At 39.4% G+C, this 24,980-nt stretch overlaps 2 protein-coding genes across 2 annotated transcripts; one reads left to right on the top strand and one right to left on the bottom strand.

The window, feature by feature from the left end:
• Nucleotides 1-23: 23 nt before the first annotated feature.
• On the bottom strand, nucleotides 24-24,659 carry Setd3 (SET domain containing 3). The gene is made up of 7 exons (XM_033337712.2): nucleotides 24,066-24,659; nucleotides 23,242-23,733; nucleotides 22,722-22,845; nucleotides 1,972-2,086; nucleotides 1,238-1,390; nucleotides 515-838; nucleotides 24-404 (listed from the first exon to the last, which is right to left on the bottom strand). The coding sequence occupies exons 1-7, from the start codon at nucleotides 24,184-24,186 to the stop codon at nucleotides 279-281; spliced, it is 1,455 nt and encodes a 484-aa protein (XP_033193603.1). The 5' UTR covers nucleotides 24,187-24,659; the 3' UTR covers nucleotides 24-278.
• On the top strand, nucleotides 11,798-22,262 carry LOC117158615 (uncharacterized). The gene is made up of 2 exons (XM_033337710.2): nucleotides 11,798-13,423; nucleotides 19,171-22,262. Exons 1-2 carry the CDS (start codon nucleotides 13,292-13,294, stop codon nucleotides 22,186-22,188), a joined length of 3,150 nt encoding a protein of 1,049 aa, XP_033193601.2. The 5' UTR covers nucleotides 11,798-13,291; the 3' UTR covers nucleotides 22,189-22,262.
• Nucleotides 24,660-24,980: the final 321 nt, after the last annotated feature.

The raw sequence follows: 24,980 nt of genomic DNA, 5'->3' as shown, positions 1-24,980 counted from the left end.
ATACTTGTTAATACACATAGATATATAGTTTGTTCAATTTTTTATATAGTTTAATGTATTTTACACCATTTGCTCCCTTTTCTATCTATCCTTCGTCGTTTTGCACGTTATTATATATATTATATACGTTCGGTCATTCGTCAAATGATGTGTTAAATTATTCATCATTTCGGAACTACAATTAAATCAGATCCATACAAATTATATTCCATTGTAAGATTCATATTTAAATAAAAATAAAGATTTGATTTCATCGATAGAAATTAAAATTCAGATTCTTAAGCTTTGATCCATTGTTGCACGTATTCGAGCGCGCCTTGAAGAATTCTCTTCTCCGTTACCCTTAATTGAATGGCTAACTTCTTAATTCGCGGCAACGTGGTCTCGAGCAATTGCAGATCCTCCTATAAAAGGGGGAAAAAAAGGGAACGCGTTAAAACAGAAAGAATTGCAATTTTCATGCCGCCACAGCGGTCGCCTAGTATTTCAAACTGATGTCTTATTTCACTTTCACCTTCAAAGTCGTCGGGTAATTAGCAATTAACAGCTGCAGCCTAGTAAGCAGAAATTTTTTGACATTCTCCTCGACAACAGTTTCCAGTGCGCAGTCCATGTGCTTCAAATCGTTAACGCGATCCGACTGGATCCAATGCGCCAGTTCCTCTTTACGCATACTGAATACTCTAAGAAACGCCAACAGCGTATCCGAGATCGGTTCCGTTCCTGGTTTCAATAGAAATTCCCCAACCGCTGGCAGATCTAACTTACTTAACAGTTCCACGCGTTCCTTTTGGAGAGGATCAGCTTTGCTGATCCCAAGCCGTAATTTGAAGCCATCCTGCAAGAATAAAAACATAAATATTATTTACTTAATCTCTTGAGCAAGAAATAAATGCAAAATGTTTCTTTCTCTATGAGTAAATTATTTGCTTATTAGTCGGTGAAATTGTCTCTATTATATCTATTCATTATGCGTGGTATAAATAATATATTATGTTGTTATTTCTTGTAATATAATATTATTTTAATTGATATAATTACGTTTGCTCTATGCAAGACACAATAAATAAAGCCGTGAAAAGAAGCTAGTATTTTGAGAAACCTAATAAATAATAAAGAAATAATTTAAAAAGGCTATTCGTTAAAAAATTTGCCAATTATAGTACGGGCATATAGGATTTGCAACATCGTAGAACGATTATAATTAAGGTAATGTTGAACGATAGTAGACACGTACCTGTTCGTTATCCATATAAACAAATCCCGAGTGTACAAAGAAATCGGAATTCGTTCTGGCCCCGTAGCTAATAAATATTTGCTCTGCTTTCTTGAAATCTCTCAAAGCGTAGCATTCGCAACAGTTTAACGTCGCATTGAAATCCGTGGTAATCTGAAACGAAAACGGACAGAACATAGGAAACTGTCCATATCGCTGTTACGTATCTGACTGTTGTCTTATTTTTGACAAGATGTATCTCAATCTCAAGATTACGAATAGATCGAACCGCTATGTACAATAGGATATCTGTAATTGTTCAGTCTTAATAAATAATTAATAAAACCATTTATGTTATCCGACAATATCCTCGTCCTCAGATTCGTCAATTTCTGAATTAATATTTGGATTAAGAGGAAGAATCGAATCCCTCAATGTGTAAACCTTTTTTCCATTTAAAAAAGATAAAACGATTACATTTTTTTATAGTATAAGAAAGTAATTAACAACGAAACGGATGTGGTACATGTTTAACAAGATATAAAATTATGTGTATATACAATTTGTGTACGTGCATACATGCAAACGAAATAAGCAACGTATCTCTATGACGATAGTATAGGTTATGCTCGCATGTCACGCGTTGAATCACCTATTCGATAATCTACTGAAAATATTAATAATAACGAGTATGTCATGTCTGGATACTTCCGTACGATAGTGTACACGTATAAAACACGAATGAATAAACTCACTTTACTGTTCTCGTGATTGCACATGTCCCACATTGGGATCAAAGCGTGGATCATGAGTGAACCGTCCTTGCTGGGAATTATATTTTGCCTCGTCATTACCGTAGAAACTGCCCAGCTGTAACATTAATATAGATTGAAAGAATTGTAAAATGATTTTCTACTCGAATATTACGATCTTTCTATTTCATCGTCCCGATATTCATTAGAATTTTTCCCGTCGCGTAAATCTGCATTCACTCGAAACGCAGAATTTCTAACGCGACAACCAATCGCGATAGTATTTTCTACTTGCTTCTGGATTAACTTAAAACATGCGCGAGTTCTTTCATCCTTGAACAGGATAGCGATAAAGGCTGTTTGAGCGTCGATGAACATATTTCTTCGCTGTTTTTTTCTTTTCTTTTTGCTGTCGAGCAGCGTATAATTCACGTGGCCCACATAGCTGGAGTTTCTCGCGGCAGACCACGTGTTAAACGTTCTAACGAATACACACTCTACTTTTCGATGCCCCGTGTGTATTTTTCTATCATCATACGCGCTCTGTACAATTTCGTCCTTCTAAATCTCCCATAGACGCTTCACCTGTTAGTGCCATTCTTCTCTCGAACTATCGACGGTATGTAAAAATATCTTGATAACTATCGTGACACCCTGTATATTCAGACATCGTATTAACCGCGGAAGCGGTCCTGAGGCGCGTGCAAGTAACTTTCGCCTTCGTGAGAGGCACGCTAGGTGGCCAAGCCACATACACGGCAGCAGCTGTATCTGCTTTTCGGGCAAGAACTTGACCCACAATTCCGGAAATGGAAGTAAAAGAAGATTCATCGCCATCGTTCTCGTTGTCGTCGCCGTCGTCGTCGTCGTCGTGGTTCCCTCGACTTTCTCTCTCGCTGGGGAAACGCAGGCTGCGAATCCGCTCAAATAAAAATACCGTTTACAGGGAGAAACATCGAACACCTTGTATGGAAGTACTGAGACAAAGCCTCGTAAAATGGCAACGAAAGCGGGGAAAGAAAATTAAGGAGAGAGAGAAAAAGAATAGATCCGAACATTTAGTCGCTTTCTAAGACGAGATACACGCGTTTACGCGAAACGTAAATTCGCCGGTTTAGATGTTTTTATGGATCCTCGAAGCGACCGCTTCGTTTCTAGATCAATTTCTATCGTTACATCGAACTGACGGGAGAAAAATGAATTTTACTTTTACTGTTTTCTCTTTTAGAAACGAGGCGAAGAGTCGAAGGATGCTTGGCAAATGAACGATACTCGGAGATAAAACTTGGTGGTAAAGGAGCGAGAACGGAAGGTGGAATAAAAGCGCGGAGGAAGGCGGGGAATGCTGGAGGGGGAAAGGATGTAAACGGAAGTGACCTTGGAAATTGTTGGACATCGAGACGTGGCGTATACATAGAAACATGATTAGGAGGGGCGTACCACAGGACAGAACGTAGAATCGAAGTAGGAATAGGTAGAAAGTAATGGGAGAAATGAAGCCGCAAAGAAGATGTATATCTTATAATATATTCTAGGTCATTGCTTAAAATGGACGACTCTACAAATGCATCTCAAGTGCTTTAAGAAACATTTCATTTTAGTCACTTTAATTTTGTATACACGGAATGGATAACGAAAGTGGAACGTGTGCAGTAGCCTTAAGTTTTGTGTGGCAAGTATATCTATATAAAAATATGTAAAAATTTTGTGTAAAACTAAGCAAGAGAGAACAGTTTGCGCGGAAGAACGAGTTAAATAACACTGTAAGCTATTACTTTGCCTGCTACTACGTTTTTGTCATAAATACAACTATCTAATTAATTAACCCGAAAAAGGCAAATCAAGATTCTCCTTCTTCTTCGAAACGTTCACGTAAAAAGGTATTACGACACACAAAAAAAAGTCGATAATTATAAGAAGGAATTGAAAAGACGAATATTTCCTACGATGTTCCAAGCTTTTACATCTACGCACATGCTATTTTCTCTCTTTTTTTTTTTTTTACTGAATTTTTCTCTTTTCGTTCGACGATGTTCACGCCAACGCGATCGCACAGATGCTTTCTCGTTTAGGCTTGTCTAGGTGGTCACAGTTGGACAAAAGTGGGCATTTTACGGGACAAATGAAAGCTCCGATCGCGTTGTCGAGATCGTTCTGCTTGTCGCGTGGCTATTAGATTACTTCCTCTTACGTAAAAGGAGGAAATCTGGCTCCAAAAGCGGATTTTACGATCAACAAATATGGTACGGATATATGGCGTCTGGCAAAGGGAAGTTTCTGCTCGAGATGTAATTGTCAATCGTCATTGTCCAAAGAAACAAAAATATTTTTTTCACGATTTCTCTATCTCGTCTCGTGCCACTCGATCTCTCGCGTGTAGCCAATTCAATTTATTAGTTTGTCTACGATGGATCGAGTACGCGACGAAACGTACGAAAGAAAAGTTACGAGTTAGGAACGAAAGCAAAGCTACGAGAGAAAACCGACAAAAGAAAAGCCAGAGAAAGAGTGCGAGAGAGAGAGAGAGAGAGAGAGAGAAAAAAGAAACGCTGATCCGACGAAAAAGAAACTCATCATTGTCGCGAGAGAATCAACGTTCCTCGTGGTAGTAGCTTTTTCATTTCCACTACTTTAGCGGCGAGCACAATAAATAATGCATCGCGAATAGGCCACCAGCGTAAAAGAAGGGTAATGCGATTCAGCAAATCAGCTGGGAAACTGGAAGCGAGCAGACGCGTTTACGTGATAATAGAAAATTATATATCCTGTGGAAAAAGAACGGGAAAAGGGAACGAACGCTCGCTTCTCGTGCGTACCGTACCGAGCAGATAAACCGTATGAAAGTTTCAGCCTCGTGTGAAAGTGCGCGCGGCTCCTCTCTCGTTTTACGACTGCGGAGCACACTCTTACCAGCCACGACACGTCGTCTTCTTCGTTCAAATCCATCAACGAGATATCGCGTTGATAATAAGTCGAGAATACGGAACAAACTTTTCACCCACGGCGCTTCGTTTCCGAGAAAATCGAGTTTGAAAATTCGCCAAGTATACTTGGACTTGGCTCGTTCAGAACGAAACGGGAGCAAACAATGGACGGGAGGTTAAACTGCGTGTAAAAATAAGTAAAAAACGTGGGATTCGATTTTATCGTAAGATGCTTCGTGTTCGAGAAAAATACATTTGAAAATGCGTGCGTATATCCTGGGCCAATTTTTAATTGAACGCGCTCCAACACGTATAATGCGTCAAGTTCGATTAACTTCGACGAATTCGTGTTACGAGAACGATTACGCTCGAAGAAGATGTCTTGCAAACGAGAATCGGACAAAAGATAACGTCTGAAAATTTCTCGTGTCCTCAACCTCGCCACTCGGAGTTTCCACTCCTTGTTTCAACGTATTTCCCACAACTTCGGTAGCAAATCTGTTTCTCCATCTTCAATTTTTTTCCTCGAATCTTTTGGAAATTCCAGCTCGTTGTCTCTTTTTCATTGTCGAAGTTCGAACGTAAAACGCTGAATTATATAAATCTATATTTTTTTTTTTTTTTGTTCCAATGTCTCGACGTATTAAAATCAGCGATTAAAAATATTACAACTATCGGAATTAACAACTGTTTCATAAATGTTAATTAATTTACGTACTGAAAGAATTCGCTCTGAAATATCAATAAAAGAGACTTACTTCGCGGCAATTCGCTGTCTTTCATGTTTATTACTTATCAAATAAATCCAACTGGTTGAAGTATATCAAGCTGCACAGCCGTAATAGACCTTGCGCAACCGTTAATGCCATCCACGATGGACGAGCAAGAAATTGACACTCTCTTCAGCGGGAATGCTCGTCGAGCATCGTACTATTTTACGAGTACAAGTTTTCTCCGAGAATATAAAACCGCGATAAATAACGTCCCATAAAGATGAGATCGATACACCAAACTTGATATTTACATTTCTCTACGTAACGTTAGATAATAGATAAACGTTAGACTGGCATTACCATCTACATGGAAATCTCACGTTATTTGAAAAATGACGACCTCAACGTTTACGAGAAATACGCACGCGAGGAACGCTATAAATCGGGCGTGTAAAAGTTTTCGGGTGAAGAACGAAAACAGATTCTGAGAGAGGGATAGATCGTATTTTGATTTTCGAATCTTCCGTTAGATAAATAAATTACAAAATATAATACAGAACGAATATCGAAATTACAATGTAATTATGTCGAATTGTTATACGACGATTGATTCTTTCTAACGATCCATAATTCACGAATTATTAATTAACGCTTCACCGACCGCTAGTAGTTCAGCAGCATACGCACGTCCGACCAGTAGAAAGAAGATCGTCGGCAACAAAAAGTCGATTAATAGGCTATTGGTCGATAAGCGTCGGCGACAAAAACCGATTAGTCGGCTATCGGTCGGTAAAGTGTTAAGTATGAAATAAATGTGTTTAATTTTGGCAAAATTGAGTTGAAACCTTAACGCGTTATAAATATCAGGATAGATGAGATAAATTGCACTATCGATAATCGACGAGAAGAAATTTTTCTGAAACAAGCTCTAGAAGGATTAGAAAAAGAGAAAAGATTGAGAAGAAAAATAATTCGAAATAGAAGTGATCAACATACGGAAGTAAAATAGGAAGTAAACATTCTAATGGAACAACGCTCTATGTACAAACACGTTATTCGATGATACAGCTGGTTTTCATTAAGCAACGGAAATATTCACATGCATAAGATGCTAATTAAAAGTGATATTGCGTAAAGAAATCGTGACATCGCTAAATGAGTTAAAAAAATTATTCAACGAATAAATTGATTTGAACTGATTTCAACGAATATTCCTTTATCGTTTGTTATTCTAAGTTTGCTTGATCGTATCGTAGCTGAACTTCAAACAAAATTAACAATAAGACAATTACAAAGTACAACTAGATTATAGAAATTAATTTGTAACTGTAGGTAGGTGATACGAAACGAACAATTAGTCAACGAAGAATAACGAACGAACAGCCTTCTCTCCATCTTTCTCTCCCCCCTCTTCCATGAAGAATATTCTTCTCTCGAATCTATCTTGCAAAATTCGCATTCAACTAAACAGCAAAGTTTTACATGGTCTAATAACATCTGGATACGAACATGTTCTAAATACTCGTCTAAATAAACGAACTACCTAGTTAGTGTAACTCGTAAGTACAAATTCTACAACGTTACCTACCGCGTAGTTTTGTATCCTCTGGTCCAAAGCAAATTCGTGGGACAAAAGAAATTTATTTATTAAATCAATGGTTACGCTCGAACGATTACACCTACATACAGCTATTTGTCGACTGAATCTTCAATTTTGCGTGTGTTCATTGTGGCACGAATAAGTGGAATGAATGAGTTGGTCCAGCGAACGATAAGTTTAACGTAAGTACGAACGATGTAGAACGTCTGCGAACATCGAGACAGGTAGACGAATAAAGGAGGTTGTTTTTAGCGTTGCCAAGATGGCGCGCGTTCTATTGGCTTGGCAACTAAGTAATTGCGGATTTTGTCAATACCACCTAGTGACAAAATCCGCAATCACTTAGTTGTCAACCCAATACTTGCATACGAAATGTACGAATTTAGGCAGAGAGTTTCCGTTGGCGAATAAAAAAGTTTCTAACGTAGCATTCGAATACTTTCGTCAACCTGCGTAGAAGAACTACAAAATACATTTTTCCTATTAGGCTATGACGTACCAAGGGAAATAGGTGCAAGACACATCAAATAGGTTAAGTCGAAGTCGAGGTCTGTGCGAAGTTTGCTTTTGGCTTTAATTCTACTTTAGCGAGATTGTAAGGACATACGAAGATAAATCTTGCGCCGAGAACAGTATACGAGATGAGATAAGGTATTGCGACAACACATAAACAATTAAATAAATAAATAATCTTTTGCTCTTGGAAACGTTACAAAAACGCAGAACACCTGCGACCTTTGCTCTGAATAATAATTGCGAATTAAATTAAATTGCATTCGATACAAGGACTATCGCTATTTTTCTAAGCTCGTAGTTCTAATTTCTAAACAACGTTCTAGAAATTATTCGATTATACAAGTTAGATGATTCAGCCTGTACGCGACGACCAATGAACGAAGAAGCGTCGCATCGGTTAATTAAAAAGGAAAACGCGACAAAAGCGTAGCTAACGAGCGCGATGAAAGAGAGTGGCGACGACGAAGACGACGAGAACGACAACGACGACGATGATGCTGAGAACAAAAGGAAACGAGAATAAAAGACGAGTCACTGGTAGTTTCGCAATATCGTTGCTCGACTAGGATAGATAAAGATCGGGAGACGAGCTGAGCAGCGCGGCTTCTTGCAGTTCTTGCACATCGTGGGGATGGATGCACAGTCCACTGCACGTGGGAAGGTCGTGCTATGAATCGAAGATCGTGAGATCTTCGCGGAGCGCACTTTCTATTAGAATTCACTCGACGGAGGTTTACCTCCGTATTGCACCGCGATCGCGAAATTGTCGCTATTTACGCTGGCCATTTGTAATTCGTACATACAGCTTTATTTTCTAATGAAACGTTTCTCTGTTCTCAGATTCTACGGTTTATCCGGCGAATGTATCGAGCGATTTGTAGTCGTACGAGATATACTACGAAATGAAATTTGATAATGGGCTTAATCAATTAATTGATAAATTCTATATAATAAATACTTGTCGATATACATTACGTACATTTTATAATATTTAATCTGTACTTTCGTAAAATATATTTTCGTAAGCAGATACACGGACGGGGAATAGCAACCGAAGCAGCAAGACTGCTCGGATATTCGAACACTATTATGACTTTTTGTTTTCACATTTTATAGATCGTTGGAGCGTTATTACGCTTATGCTTGGTGTATTATATCCGAAAACACTGATACGTGCGGATAGTGCGATAAAAAACATGTAAACAGGTATAGACGACTCGCTTGTAACAGACTATGAGTCTAAAGTGTAAATAAATTATTATCATATTCTACGATCTTTGATTTCGAAGTATTAGTGAAAAAATTCGCGAACCAGCAACGATTGCAAATAAATAGCAGCAAAACTTTGTACAATATTCTTTTTTACTTTCACTGGTAATTTATGCTTCTGCGGTTGCAACAAATTGGGAACGTCGCGCAGAAATCCAACTGTTCGTTTCAGCTGCCGCATTATCTATTATTATATTTAACATCTATACAATATGGTAGCGCGACGTTTAATTATGAGACAAATTATCCTCTGCAAACAGAAATAATGAATTTTTCCTGCCGAGCAAGATCCTACCAACAATAATGGAAATCTATTTAATTGCCGTATAATGGCGAATCAACAGAGAAGATACAGTACGCTCGTTATTCGACGTTTCGCCTGTTCAATTACCATGAAATATACTGTACCACTTAATTACTGAAAAATAAAGCCCGACGTACGTGCCTATTGCTTCATCTCCGTATCTCACCGATTCATTGTTCGATCTAGGAACATGAAAATCAACTTTTAACGTGCTTAATGCACGGCTTCTTAACACGGAAATTTTGTAAACAACGATCGTTGCACAACCGTCGCATAATTAACCCATACGAATTAATGAAATCGTTAATTGCATTTTCGTATTCCATAACGTACTGAGACGTGAGAAAGATTCTTCTTTATTATCTGCGCCTGTACGAACGTATCTGATTAAAGCGCAATCTCTTGGTCGAAATACGAAAACTCGGATGGGATCGGAACTATCGCGCCAAATTATTCGTCATATCTATCAGATGGATCGTTATCGGCGATCGTTACTCGCGCTTGAACGCCACGTCGTATCGCAGATGCTTTGAAGAATTTCATAGCCGGTATTTTCATTTCGATTTGAGCGATAAGCTACGTCCGCAGAGGCGGCAAGAAACGACAGGGGGATGATTTACAGGCGTTGCTAGACGAAGATCCATTAGTCGCGAACGCAAGAAGAATCGGTCGACCAATTAGCAATGACGCAAGCGATAATTCGTTGAAAATTAGAAGAAACGAAAGAAACTTAAAAAAAGGGAAAGTGAATACCACAAACGCTGTGTCGACACGAAGACAGCGTGCTACGATCTTTAAGAAAACACAGCAACTGGAAGCTTCGAAACCTGGATGAAATTTAAGAATATTCGTCGAAAGCGATGGCAACGCGAGAAGTTTACATTTTTCTAATTTAGTTTCCTGTTCGATTATAGTTTCGTATCCGAAACGCTTCGCGCAATCCTCTTCCGCGTGAATAGCGGAGAAAAAGGCGCCGACAGCTCTTCTCGATGCAACGAGTCTTCCGGAACTCGCGGTTAAGTCTATCGAAGCGTGTCTCGTAGATCGGTCGGGATTAGCTTTGCCATTAAAAGAGGCGGAAAAAGTCGCAGCTGAAGATCTTTGGAACAAAGTTCACATACCTTCGTCCTTCATGACGCTTTGAGGACTGTATGCACTGACGAGCGTATAAGCTGAACTGCCGCGTATTTTTGGGACGATGAAAAAGATTCAAAAGGTCGGTAGAGAAGTTCGTTCCGATTTATATTTTGATTCGACGCGCGTTTATGGAATTATATAGATGGCATTCTGTTGCACAACCCTTCTCCATCTTTCGCGTAAGTTGAATACTTCGTCCTTGTAGAACCTCATGAGTTTTTCGGCGAGAAACTTTTCAATATAATTTTTTGTGTCGATCAAACAGTTAAAAATCGGAAGGAACAGTCAGAAAATAGATGTATGTACATCGGTATTGTACGAGCGAGGAATGAAAGAGAGGAAGACAAAAGGAAAAGGAAATTTGTTGATTGTAATGAATGAATGTGCAATAAAACACAATTCATTCCTGTTTGAGATGTATTAGCTTGTCCGAAAAGTGTCTTCCTTTTACAGACACGTCTTCTACAACGATACATTTTTATACAAACATGAAACCTAATCTGTCGAACGTTGTGATCTTTATTTTGATAGAACAAAATGGATCATACGTAATTCGATAAAATAATATAAAATGTGCATCCATTATTTCCTTATAAAACGAAAGAAACTTTTCGGACGATCTAATACAAGAGAATGTTCGTTGATATTTCAAGTTATTATGTTATACATAAAATAGTTATTCCGTTCTAATAAATTTTCTACTTAATAAAACGTTATATATTGGGTTGGCAACTATCGTTTCGTGAAATTCCTCAAAAATCGGAAGGAACTTACCGACCGAACGGTATAATATCTAACATATCGACAACAGTTTCGTACTATTCGAGTAACACAAAAACACATTCGCAACGTTTCGTTTACAGTACTCGTTGCCTTTTTTACTGTTTTATCTAACAGTAGTTGACAGTTCTACGGGATACCGCACAAAGGACGTAAGACGCGAGTTCGCAAAGTGTTAAAACGTAATTTTACTCTAGAAAATAATTCCTGCCATTGTTTGCCATTTCTGATTCCACTAGCCAACCAGCTTTTTCGCCAGTTTGCGCGCGTATACTCGTGTCTAATCGCTAATCTCTCTCGATGACAGACGCATGTCCTAAATGCGACTCGCCGTCGCGACGATTCGTTTCCTTCCGTGAACCGTTTGCGCCCATCTTAGCGCTGTCCTTTCGCTAACAGCAGCTTCTCTCCGCATACGCTGCGAACGCGTCTTGTCGCTACATTTGCAACATTGTGACTTCTACGTAGCAGTTTCTTAAGTAAAGTGACTGATTTCTATGTAAAGTGGAAGAGAGCAGAAATTTTTCGCTTCTCGCGACGCCTGTTCAGCGTCGTGTAAATGGAGAAGAAGCAGCGTGTGCGAGGATGAAGCTTCCGAAACCGAAACCGAAACGAATCTCACGCGTAGCGTCAGTCGATCGCCGCGACAAATTCGATTCCTTGTTATTACGAAGGAACGAACCGCAGCTACTTTTTCCACGCGCCTAACGCTTCTTGCGTTGCTTGGTACGCGGGGAAGGGACGAGTTGTTGCCTCCGGTAACGTGGGTCAGCGATCGTCGCGATGAAATTCATCATCGTCGTGGCCGATCGCTGGCCGGGGAACAGGAGAGCGTTCCCGGCGAGCGTTTTAGTAGAAGACTGCTCTCGAGTTTCACCGACTTACTTAGGACCGAGCACGGAGAAAACCGGCGTCAGTCCGCGAGAACGATTTGCCGAGCGTGGAGGAGCGTGCCGCTTCGAAAGTAACGAAACGCTCGGCCGTAAGGATCCGACCGCAGAGTAGAAGGAAAACGAAAGAGGAGAAGGATACGCAACACGAGACTAAATCCACCTAAAAGTGATTTTAACAACGTGCGCGAGATACCGTGTACCGTTGCACGGAAACGTTTGACGAAAATCCGCGAGGAGTCCGTTAACGCATGTGCATTCAGGTTGAAACGAGCGAAATCGCGGGCAAAAATATACGAAGAAGAGGGAAACATATTCTCAGATTCGATAGCCGCTCGAACGAAGACTAATCGCTGAAAGATCTGGCACTCGTGTGGTTTTGCGTCGAAACGATCAATATCCTGGTAAAAATAGGTGGAAAAGGAAGGGACAGATTTTCAGACACGACTTTATTCGTTTGTTCGTCCGTGTGGTCTACTTTAGAACGAGCAAAACCGTGGTAAAAATACGTCGAAGAAAGAAAGAGAGAAAGAGAGAGAGAGAGAGAGAAGCATATTTCCAAATATCGTATTTCACATTAGAAGAAGCAAGATCGTGATAAAACGGGAGGACAAAGAGGTAAACACACTTGCAAATGCACAGTCCTCGACCAAAAATTCAAACTCGTAGGAAACTCCGACTATTCGCGACTACTGTACGAGCCGCTTTAAAACAACGAAAATCGTGGCGAGGAGAAAGAAACGTATTTCCAAGTGGAATAGAAAGTTGGTGGAACGTTTGGACGACAGGCTGCGAGGCTGCGTTCCATCGTTTCTCATTCAACGTTTGAAAATAACGTACGAAGATAAGGTTCGAAGAGAAAGATCGGAGAATCTGTAGAGGGAGACGAAGACTCGCGAGAACAAAAGCGAATTAACCGCGACGGAAGAAACCGCGAGCCGGTAATTAGAAGCGTGGCAGGACTTCCTAGCGATTCTGCATGAACCCTGAGGATATATTCAGCCTGTGCAACAGGAAGAACGCGATTTTCGTTTTCCTGTGTATAGCGGCGATTTTCGTGCACCTGTTTGCGCAGGAGGAGGAGGCGGCAAAAACGGAGGAGCCGAGCGGCCACGATATCGTGGACGAGCTAAGAGAGAACTGGTGCTTCAACGACCAGGAGCTGTTCGTGTTTCGATCGCACTGCAACGATGTGGAAAACATTCTATCTGCTCTTGTTGATGCTTTTCACGTTCGATTTCCCTCGCGATAGGCTCGCCGGAGCCGAGCGCGTTCGAACGAACGCCGAGCTCGTAACCCGAGACGATGATCAGAGCCATCGGGTAAGAAACGAAAGAGAAATTTCAGTTACATACGCTGCCGACGATTGGTAAATGTTCTTCGGTTCGGGTTCGTGTCTAACGCGCGTTGACGCGTTCGGTGATTGCATTTTTTCTATTGCCCTATTGTATATATCGTATCCTAAGGGATTATGATTTTCTACAAGATACATAGAATGCGATCGAGTAACGCGTACGACCGATAATTGCCGAAAAGGCGCAGAAGCCTATCGTTGTTAACGTTATTCGTCTCTGTACTATGATGAAATAAATACGATAATAAAATTACCCAGGTAGTGGGAAACCTTTAATAGCCGCTATATGTATTTTACACGAATCCATTACATCGCTAATTAGTATTGTGAAATAATTTTGTCGAAATTTTGAATTTTCTCATTTACGTACAAACTCGACGTCATATTTCTATTACGCAATCAACGACATCAAGCGTTACATATTTTCCTGCCACGGTATATGAGAATTATTAGAAGAAAGTAACAAATGTAAAAGCAACATTTGCCACTTGTTCTTATCAGAAATCCTTGCCCGTGTTTCTCAATGAAAGAAATACTCTTGGATTGAGTAATTGCTATACACAATTTTAACCACCGTTCGAGAAGATAGTCAAATATCTGCACAGAGATGATTCGGTCCAACTATGTTGAACGACCCTCTAGAATTCGTTTAATTTCTCTTTCATCGTCGTACGCTCGTCTCCACGCGTAAGCCTAATCGAACAAAATAATTGATCTAGCAGTTCGCTTGGTAGTTGTTTCATTTTTTCACAATCATTGTACAGAGTTTTGGCAATATTTTAACGAGTTCGTGAAATTTCTAGCTTTTCGATAGGCTGCAAACATTCCAAGGATTCTAAGGATTCTCGTTCAAAGATTCTGGTAATTATCCCGTTATTTGCGTACTGGCCTTCTCGTTTATTTTTATCCTAATATAATCCTCAGATGCTTTTGACATCAACGAGTCTTTCTCGAGTCGGAAATGTTCGAATAATCGACTCTTTCGACGCTACGTGACCGATTGATCGAGTCCGAGTCTGTTAAATTTCGTACCGTTTGGCAGCACTTTCGTACGAATAGAAAAATTCGACACGAAAGTGGAAAGTGAAACCTGATAGGAGAACGTCTCGTTGGAAGATAAGGCTGCGTACGAATACTCGCAATAAACAGTGTTATTTTGTTCCGCAGTGGTACAAGACACGTCGTTAAATACTCGCCACGCGTCAACATCGAGTTTGTGTGTGAAAGCATCGAACGCTAATATCCAACAATTTTCGCGAAACGACATGAACGACAATCTCGAAACGTCCTATTAATTCGAACCTTGTTACTCGTTTCGTAATTCGGTGAAAAGAAGGAAAGGGAGAAGGAGACGAAGAGAAAAAAGCCGCGATCGATTCGTCGTGATCCACTGAACGTTCGTAACTAACAATCTTTCCAATCGTTTTCATTGTTTTGATCTCGTTGCAAAAATCCAACCACCGATGATGCTAATTTTACGGACACTTGTTCGCACTGCCCTCTTTCCCATCGGATCGTCAAATAGAAACAACGACAGCCACGTGTCGACCGAATCTATTTCTTGCTGTGCTAGGGAAATTTTAATAATCGGTTTACGCGTGTCACGAGAGGAGACAGGTTGAAAATCGCCGCTGATCGCGTACGTATTCCAACTTCGTGTCATCCGACAAGGTGTTACGGCAACGAACTTAGATAACAACCAAAGAAATCGTAAGGCAGTAGGTTAACGACGAGACTCACAACGAGTTTCTCGTTGTTTCCTTGGCGGTATCCGACGATGGCAAATGTCAAAACGCACGTCGAGGCCGGCAAAACAAGAAAAGGAAGAAAAAAGAAAGAGAACTGGCCGCGCACAGTAGCACACGACAACCAGAGAAAGAGAAAGCTGGCACCGCGCACGGAAACTTCGAAACTTTGCAAACGCTTTACTTATTTATTTACTTTTCGCATAATACGCTCGGTTAAACGATCTTCGAACATTCGTCGTATTTTCTCAATTAGCTCTTCGTTGACTGATACTTCTTTCGAAGAATCTTTCGTAACCAAATATCCTAATGCCTCGACGTTCTATTCTCCGAGTATTCTGTCGTCCGAACAGAACGTTTGCCAGTAACGGATGCTTTTTCCTGTTACAATTGCTATGATTCGGGGATCGTAGCAGTTGTGACCCAAATGGAAAAAAATATTGCGGTATGAGAATTGTTAAATTATTTTAACCGATTTTGGATACAATGAAATAGCACTTATAAACGAGTAAAATATTTTTGCTTACCGATAAGTGTCATCGATGAGATTTTTTTTTTTTTGTTACCGATAACCATTATAAATGCAAGAATTTCTTACCACTATATGTATGCGAGAGAATCATTTTTTGATCGTCGGTAACCATTATCCATGAAAATTTTCTTGGTCACCGATATTGACCATTATTCGTTCCGTCACGGATAACGGTTATTGTTGAGAAAGACAAAAAAATACGTCACAAATAATGGTTATGACCACGAACAATTCCGTCGTGAACAATGGTCATCGCTGACGGGAAAAATTTCTCTCCAGGAATTATCCTCAAATATGAAGTTATCGACAATCAAGAAAGATTCTCTCTTCGATAATGGTTATCGGTAACTGGTAAGAACATTGTGATCACTCGCAATGGCTATTCGTAGCTAGTACTAGAATATTCGAAGATCGATACCTGTTGATCGTTCAATTTTTTGAAAAATTTCTTCAAAACTTAGCGACCATTACTGTTTTCTGTTTAAACAAAAATGAAAACTAAGAAAATCAAACCTTTTTATCAATGACTTTCTTCGTAAAAATTTCACAAATAACTGTTATCTTTTACGTCTGTCTCGCATGTATCGAGAGACATAAACATCAAATGAAAATAACGAGTACGTAGATAGCTTTCACGTCGAAAATTTATACAGTCTAGCAGCTGAAAAAATATGCGGTCTTTAGATGCTAAAACGAATTAACAATTTCCTTGGCCTCTATTCGAAGAATGAAATTTAATAGCAAAAAAGTAGCTATCCTATTACCGCAATGCTATTTTGCTTTTATTTATTGCTATTAGTTCACATACGAGAGGCTCAGGCTGTATGCTTGTTTCATTCGTTTATGAACGCGCAACGTTACGCTGTCTCGTAGATCTGAGAAGAAAGATCAAAGGGGAAAAAGGAGGAGAAATCGCTAAGCGATCGCCATCAGCGAATTAATTAATTGCTGCGATCAAATTGAGCGATGAAACTTTCACGATCGATTTGATGGAAGCTAAGCTAGGTCGAAACATCGCCGTGACGCGTTACAGATAGATATTTTGTTTTGCTTGTGGATAGTCGAGGTCGAAAAGCGTGCGACGGAAAGAATATATCGCGAACAAGGTAACGGAAATCTCTGTTCCACTTTTTCTCCTTTTTAATGTTATTTAATAAGAGCGATAAAGTCACGTCTGAAAGTAACGAGATTCACGCGACGCAGAAGGACGATGCGCGTAGTAAACGTTACGACGTTACGAGTGAAAATCCACGCGAAATAATGGTCAGTGTCGTTCCTCGGGCGCGAGAGCAGAATTTGCTTGTTTGCAAACCGAGAGAAAACCAGCGAACCGTTTCTACATCGAACGGCGACGTAATGTTCTAAAATTTGTTGTTCCCCTTCTGAAGTGACTTAATTTTTCTACGACTCCTACAACCGAATTTCATTGATTTTCTCTTTACGAGAAGAGGATATTACGGTACGAAACTGAGAATTATTAAGGTGTTCCAAAGAGTTGGTGCGTTCTTTTTAAATATATCACTTTGTACTACCTTTTGGAACGAATAGAGCTGATGCGCGCGTATTTCGTTTCGTCGATCAGTTGCATTCTATCGTTCGTTTGCAAGGAAATAGAGGAAAATGGAAAATTCGTGTACTTTTGCGTCGCTATTCGAAGCAGAGTTTCAGGGTTATAGTTACAACGCGGTTGGCTCAGGATCGATCAAGGTCGTAGGTAAAGAGAAAGCGGTTGCATATCTTCGGTCGATACGAAGACGTTCGAATTGTTGGCCTCCATCTCGCAAAAGTCTCGCAACTCTCTTCATCTACCACGTTTTATCTCGCGTTTCAAATTACAGCGCGTGAGCGAAGCCTTGCCGAAATGTTGCACTTCAATCTCATTCTCGTTTCAACGAACGGACATTTCTCGTATCTGGGGAAAATCTCAACGCATAAAATAGAAATTACGTGAAATTACTACGCGTGCCAATCGGCTGTTTTTTCGTTTTGTCTGCGTAAAGGCTTAAGAAACTTTCTAGCGATAAAAAGATTCCCGATAAATTTTTGATAATAGAAAAACGCGAAATGACTAGAAAATGACGTAAAAAGAGCAGGAAAGTTAAGCGCGAAATTGCTAGCCTGAATTTTCTAAATTTCGAGAAACGAATTGATCTCGGCTATTTCTTACGCTACTTTGCTTCTTTACCTTATCGACCTTAATTGAGCGATTAGTGATTATGACTATCGGATTCTCCGTAAAAATTATTTACATATGAAAATAATTATTCAATTATCGCACTTATCCATATTCAAAAGTCTGCACTTCCGTTTAACCTTCAGCTGGTATTGTTGAGTTAGGCTCATTAACAGATATCGTTGGGTCATAGATGGCTATACTTTGTCAGAGTCAGTGTCCTTTCTCATCGTATGATCTCGTTAAATCTTGAAATTTGAATCGCTCGATATCGGAGTATTTTGTTGCGATACTCCCTATTTTATATAACATAACATCGATTGCTTGAATCCAGTAGAATACAGAATAAAACTAAACTTAAATCCAGATATGTGGATATATATTTTCATGAATACAAATAGAGTAATAGAACCTGAATCGTCGAGAAAATCGTCATGGTCTATCGTACTTTTATATGTTTGTGTATTATATATATATGCGTACATTTATTAGATATTTCGTATATTTTTGCATATCATGCGCGTTCTGCAGATTTCCCCATAATGTGCATTGCATTCGTACGCAGAATAAAAAAGTAACGTCCGTAGTTTAGCGCTCATCTATGACCTAACGATATCGATCGAGATCGAGTCGTTCGTTCGAGTCCTTCTAGCAAACAAACAAGGCTGGTTGCAAAATCTTTAGCGAGAAACTGAAACGAGAAGATCGCTCTTATCAACAGAGGGATTGTTTCGCGTGTCTCTCAAGCTTTAGAAATTTACCGACAATAGGAAAGTACGATTGGATAAAGAATGAATCCGGAGAACGTAATTTGACTATATAGTCAATTGAATATATAGAGGCTGGAACAGCCAAACAACGCTAACTAAGTATCTCCTTTGTTTTTGACAACGGGAAATATGTTTAAAGCATCTTTTGAAAGATCGTTCCGTCTTTTTTAGCTTTCTCAAAGTTACCAATACTTTTTAGTAGGAAAGTATGTATTTTCTTTCTATTACATTCTATAGAAGATGAAAAACTACACTTGGCAATTTCGGAATTGCTTCGGATGACTTTGAGCGACGAAAAAAGTATCGACTTTCAGTTGAAAATTTCAGTTAAAATTCAGAATAAAATTCAGTTTCGTATATAAAAATGCATTTTCTTTTTTTTTTTTTTTAAGTTTCGCTGGTGGAAGAAGAAACCGCTCAAAGAGCCTGTTATTTCAGACTCTCGCCAACTCAAATAATTCACTAAAGCGTTTATCAACGGTCGATTATTTTTAGAAGGAAACACGAGGCCGACCGGAAGCCAGGGACGAAAACTTGGGGGCCGAGCTGGTGGGCAAGTGGCGGAACAACGGCGAGGCCTTGGAGCCGAAATGGCGAGACGGTGACACGGTTCCGTTGCTTCCATTTTCCCAATTTTCCCGCTTCTCCCGCGACAAAATCGACAACAGCGAAGAGGAAGACGACTACGATCGTCGTGCAGCGAAATATCGTCAGAACAACAGGCGAGGGACTTTTCTTCGTTCCAGGAACAGTCCTCGTTTACCGTACAGTGACTACGAAGACCGTGAACTAACGGAAAGCAGGCGCGGATACCGTGAACGAGAAGAGATCCTACCACGGAAGAGAAATCGACCATGGACTGGCGAAAATGTGGCTACGTTCAAGGAAACGAGGAAGGAAGACCTAGACAGAGGCTTGGAAGAAGACAAGGAGATAACGTCAGCGAGATATCGAGAGATATTTCAAGCACGACCGAACGACTACGAGCACGAATTCAACGACGAAGAGTACCTAAAGCCTCGACCGAGGAAAAGGAGGCCACCGCAAAACTACGAATTCGCTTTGGTCGAAAACGAAATGTTGCACGAAGGGAGAACAGAAAACAATTCTGGAGCTTGGTCGAGAGTAAACGGTGAAGAAAATGCCGCGGAGGTAGCTAGCAAGGGCGTTGCTCTCTCACAGAACGCCATGGAATTGAAGTCGCTGTTGAAGATGCAACAAGAGGAAGGTCTGAGCTTGTCCGAGATTCTACAGCAGAGGAATCTGACTCTCGATGATCTGTTGAAGGGCAAAGCTGACGTGATCAACGCTCTGAAGATGAGAGACGTCGACGAGAGCGAGGACTACGAGGAGTCTGCGAAGATGATGACCAACTCATTCGTCAAACTTTCCACCACCGGGAAACCGCAATGGACGCTCGCTACGGAACCTGTAAAAACGAAGAATTCTCAGAAGGACGAAGAACTGGTAATTTCTATGATTCCGACGACCATAGAATCGCCAAAGTATCGGACAAACGCGAGAGCATCCTCGGACAAAGTAAACAACGGCGAAACGTATTCAGAAGTAGGAAACGCAACGGCTGGAAAATCGTTTCTCGCTAATGTCGATCCGCCGCGAGTTAAGATTACGACATCGATGCCGTTGCCGGTTGCGACGAATTCCATGGAGCTCTTGCAAGCCGACGACGCCACTGTGAAATCATCGGGCAGTGGTGAAATCAGAGCCGAGAGTTTAGACGAGGACGAAATCATGGAATTCTCCGATTTCACCGATTACAAGAAAGGACGGAGCGGCGTGTCTCCCGTCTGGCTGATGATGAAAGACGAGAATGTCAGCGGCCCTACCGAACTCGAAACTTCCAAGAGTCACCTGGAGGATAGAGGATCCACGTTGAGCATCGAGAAAATACTCAGCCCTACGGAACGTTCAAAATCGACGAACAATTTGTCCATGAATACTGGAAACCAAGAGCAACTTCTTGGTGATTCGACTAATATTAATAGAAGCGGAATACCCAATGATGAGGACCAACGCGAGGCCATGGACCATTTTGAAGAGGACTATAACACTTCTTCCGAGAAGGAATACCAGAGTGACACGCCAGTGATATACTACGACCTGGAACAGAGCACTCAGATTAGTAATTTCACTGATGAGAACGATAGGACCATAATGCAGGAATTAGAGTCTGCGTTGGATGCAATGTCTCGTGATATCAATTCCACGTTGGAGAATTCGCGTCAAAGTCTTTCAAAGAATCCAGCCGCGAAGAACGATGATAATAATAGTCTGAAAAATCATCAGGATAGAAATGCAACAGAGAAGAAGAGTTACGATGATATCGTGTCGGAAGTGGAGCCAGAAGCCCGGGCCGAGATCTTTGAATTGTTTGCTTCTGGGTCAGCAGGGAAGAGACTGGAGCGTCTTCTTAAATCGAGAAACATGAGTTTGGAGGAACTGATTGCGTTGAGACAGAGAGGATCTAGCAAAGTCCATTTGGCTCAAGTGTCGCGAATCAGAGCTCACAAACCTAACGATGAATATCGAATCAAAGATACGGATAATTTGAAAGCAACAAATTCTTTGTCGCCTAAAGAGGATCTCCACGAAGAAAGAGCGATAGTAAATCATGACAACTACGATAGAGAAGTCGGTAATTATTTGTCAGGATCGACTGAAAACTCAAAAAGCATCGATTCATTGTCAAATTCAATGGATCTCGTTCATCCTGAAGAGTTCACGACCGAACGATCGATGCCTAATGTAGAACTAAAGACTGACAGCGAAGATGCAAAGCTTGTTGATGCTTCAAAGATGAACAACGAGAACGAAGACAAGGAGAGACATCATACAGTGCAGATTGTTGATCTGTTGACAACCTTCGATTCTTTCCCATTCATGAAGGATATTCAACGAGAGTTTTCTGGTAATGAAGACAAAAGAAAGTTGCTCGTACAGGAGAGCGACGTTGGCGTGATGTTCATCAACAACGACGCGGAAACGATACGCGTCAACGATACTTCAAACATCGTAGAATCTGGCTTCGTTAAGGAGATAGTAAAGCAGGAACCAAGTTCTATCAACGTTCAAACCGTGTACAGCAAAACTAGCAACATTCTCGGTGAAGATGAGAACAAAAGCGAGAAAGGAAAGACTCTTTCGAAGGTGAAACCGAGCATAATAGCTAGTGGCGCAATTCTTGGTGTAACTCTTGTAGTTTTCCTAGCGATATTTATCGTATGCAGGATCCGACAGAAACAGAAATATAGGTACAGCAACACGTTTTCTAGAGCGGTGTTTCAGGGTCCAGTAATGGCAGCCAGGAAACTATCAAATTCGAGCAGCTTAAGCACCGTGATGGTCAACGTGGTAGCCACATCAACGGCGAGAAGGCCAGAGAAAAACGAAAACCAAGAACCTACGGGAGAGATGGATCCCAAGAGTGACATCGATAATGACTCGTTAGATGCTAACGACAGCTGGGAGACCATACCTGATTATATGAAATAAATTGACCTAAGTGTATTTGTAATAGTCTTTAGAAAAATACAGAAAAAGAAAAAAATAATAACAGTATTCTCACATTTATGTTAAGTTAAAGCATACATACATTAAAAATCGATTGTATACTTTAAATTTAGATACTCAATATGAAAAGCACAAACTACTGCACAGAATTAAGCATTAGTGTAATATTTTCTAATGTAATGTTTTTTTATCTGATTTGTACACTGATTTTGTAGATGTGGGCGATTGTACATACGATTGTATAGAGCTTTTGATAATTATTCCAATAACCGATAAAATCTAACGCAACATAAAAGATATAAGTTCGCGTAACTTTATATTACATAAGATCTTATTTTGGAACTTCTTTTAATATCGGAAAACTTAGTAAATTTCTAGTAAGCTTGTAAGCTTATCCTTCAAACTTACGTATATAAAGAGTAAAACATATTTATTTATATAAACAACTCATAGGCGAAATAAATTACATTTTATATAAAACACGAAAATATTAAAATCGTTGTTTTATTACTTACCAGTATTTTTCATAAGTAAAAACATCCCTGAGTATAGCAGATACAGCATTATTGTTCTTTTGAAATAACTTATTAAAGTAGGCATACTGTCTTGCAATATTTCTGCATTGTTTCAAAGCGGCCTCTGCAACAAAATTTATATTAAAACTTAGTAAAGTCAAATTTCGATAGAAAATGAAAGGATTGCTATAATAAGGACGCTACTTCGTTTTTCGGTAATTTAAGTAAAGTAACAAAACCAACTCCAAATTAATTACAATAAAATCAGTTTTTGGAACTTTCTGCCACAAATTCATAGTCAACTAATACTACTTGTAGTAACAAATATTTACACTTTTAAATATAATATCTTTCTTTCTCTTCCGATACAAAAATAGAATTTAATATTATTTATTTTTTGTTAGAGCTACTATCTTGTTGTTGTATATTCTTCAATTAGCAAAAAGTTAAAAATTACAAAATTAAGATAGTAAAAGAAATCAAAATAGATACGTTTCTAATAAATTTCATCGACATTTACCTAATGTAGGGCTGCCTTTAAGTTCATTCATATCTGCAGCAGTCATGTATAGCACGGTTGTATAGGTAGTAGGAAGAATATCCAAGTAAGGTTTCCATTTCGAATATTCTTTGTGTTTTTCAATGAGTAGGGCAATCGCAAGTGCTACTTGTGGCATAAGTTGTAATAGAGGATCGTTTTGAAGAGCGACCAGCTCTGGAGCCGCATTATGAATACTGAAAATAAGTTCCCTAGGTATCCTTAAAATCAACTCGTTCTCAAGGAAATTACGTTCCGCTTTTAAGCCTAGGTCGTATCCCGGAAATTCAGCCACGCTTGCTCCGTATACGTTCGCGCCATTCTGTTTGAGCCAATTTATGAATCGTCCAATCCCCTGGGACCGTTTCGGCGACTCCGTCTTCATTTCCTCCAACTGTTTAACCTTCTCCAAAACCGTTGATATCTCCACGTAATTGTTCCATAGTTGCGTTTCACATACTGAATTAAAGCACACTATTTCAAAAAAGATAAGAATTACTCTTTGTAATAGACTGAATGCATTATCAAAAAATTATTACATGTAAGAGGCTCTTTCAACCTCTAAACGAGAGGTTAAACGGGATACATATTTCATGAATCTTAGATTCTCAACGATATAAAATTCATAAAATAATTTTACATTTAATATTAAAATGTATTTGTTTATTTTTACAGTGATAACATGAATATTTAATGCGACTATCTAATAATTTTTCAACCGTATTACGCTAAGGCGCAGAAAAATGATAGAATTGTAGGAAGAATAAATTGATATATAAAAATAAGTTCATGAAAATCGTACTCACGAATAAATAGTCTTTGGCACAAGGCATTTATCACGTTTCTGTTCTCTAATTTTGTTAATTGCCTTTGATATAAAACGAGTTCTTCACTTGTGAATGATCCATCAGAGTTTCTTCTGTCCATGTTTGTACTATTTCACGGCACTTTCGTGACTTCTCCTCGCATTTAGATGCATTATAATGTGTAACGCGCGCCTACGACTGGCAAGAATAAACACTTTTCGTCGAAACGAAAATAGAACATTCGACGCTCTGCCTCCTCCGACTCGAGCGACATAACCTCAAAGCTGCAAAGAAGAGCTACTTTCGTTCTGTGTATACCACGAACTCCACTGCACTTTATTGATTTCAATTTCTGTCAGAGGTCACCTACTTTCGCAATCACGCCAAACTCCTTGTCGCAATCACATTTGAACACTCTTTCCTTTTTTTCCCTCCGAGATATATGCCCATGCAATTTTCCTGAACAAAATATGTTCAGTAGCAAAATTAATTGCACCGTTGCATTTATATAACAAAAAGTGACTATTCAACATAACGATTATATTATTTATATTGACATTTACGCGATATGATATATCTTCTTAAACACGCATATATTTACGTTCCGAAAGTACACATATGCGTATACTTATATATAAATTTAAGTATCTTCCTCATTTTTTGTACGTTTCCCCCAAAATTACTTAATAAAATAGAGTGAAATAGTACACAAAGCATAAATAACACAAGTTTCGTTTTAGTATAAGATTTGTATTGTACAAAGTATGGAAATAAACAAATGATTTGAATAATAATAAATTTATATTGCCTTTATATTTATAAAATTATTATTAAGGAGGATCCAAAAACATAGGTGAGATAATTATTTACAAACATAAAATAATGATTTAGTTCCTACTTTACCTTCCTATCTAT

Source organism: Bombus vancouverensis, chromosome 5, assembly GCF_051014615.1.
Source record: "Bombus vancouverensis nearcticus chromosome 5, iyBomVanc1_principal, whole genome shotgun sequence".
In the NCBI taxonomy this organism is placed as follows: domain Eukaryota; kingdom Metazoa; phylum Arthropoda; class Insecta; order Hymenoptera; family Apidae; genus Bombus; species Bombus vancouverensis.
Note: the sequence above shows the minus strand (reverse complement) of the source record. Positions and strands in the feature narration are given on the sequence as shown.

Excerpts from the sequence above, each read along its gene's own strand:
- LOC117158615 (XM_033337710.2), top strand. The coding sequence starts at position 13,292 with ATGTGGAAAACATTCTATCTGCTCTTGTTGATGCTTTTCACGTTCGAT. Across the intron at positions 13,424-19,170 it reads ACGATGATCAGAGCCATCGG|AAGGAAACACGAGGCCGACC; the intron begins GTAAGAAACGAA and ends GATTATTTTTAG.
- Setd3 (XM_033337712.2), bottom strand. The coding sequence starts at position 24,186 with ATGGACAGAAGAAACTCTGATGGATCATTCACAAGTGAAGAACTCGTT. Across the intron at positions 2,087-22,721 it reads TTTACTTATGAAAAATACTG|CTGGGCAGTTTCTACGGTAA; the intron begins GTAAGTAATAAA and ends TTAATGTTACAG. Across the intron at positions 839-1,237 it reads TTTATATGGATAACGAACAG|GATGGCTTCAAATTACGGCT; the intron begins GTACGTGTCTAC and ends TTATTCTTGCAG.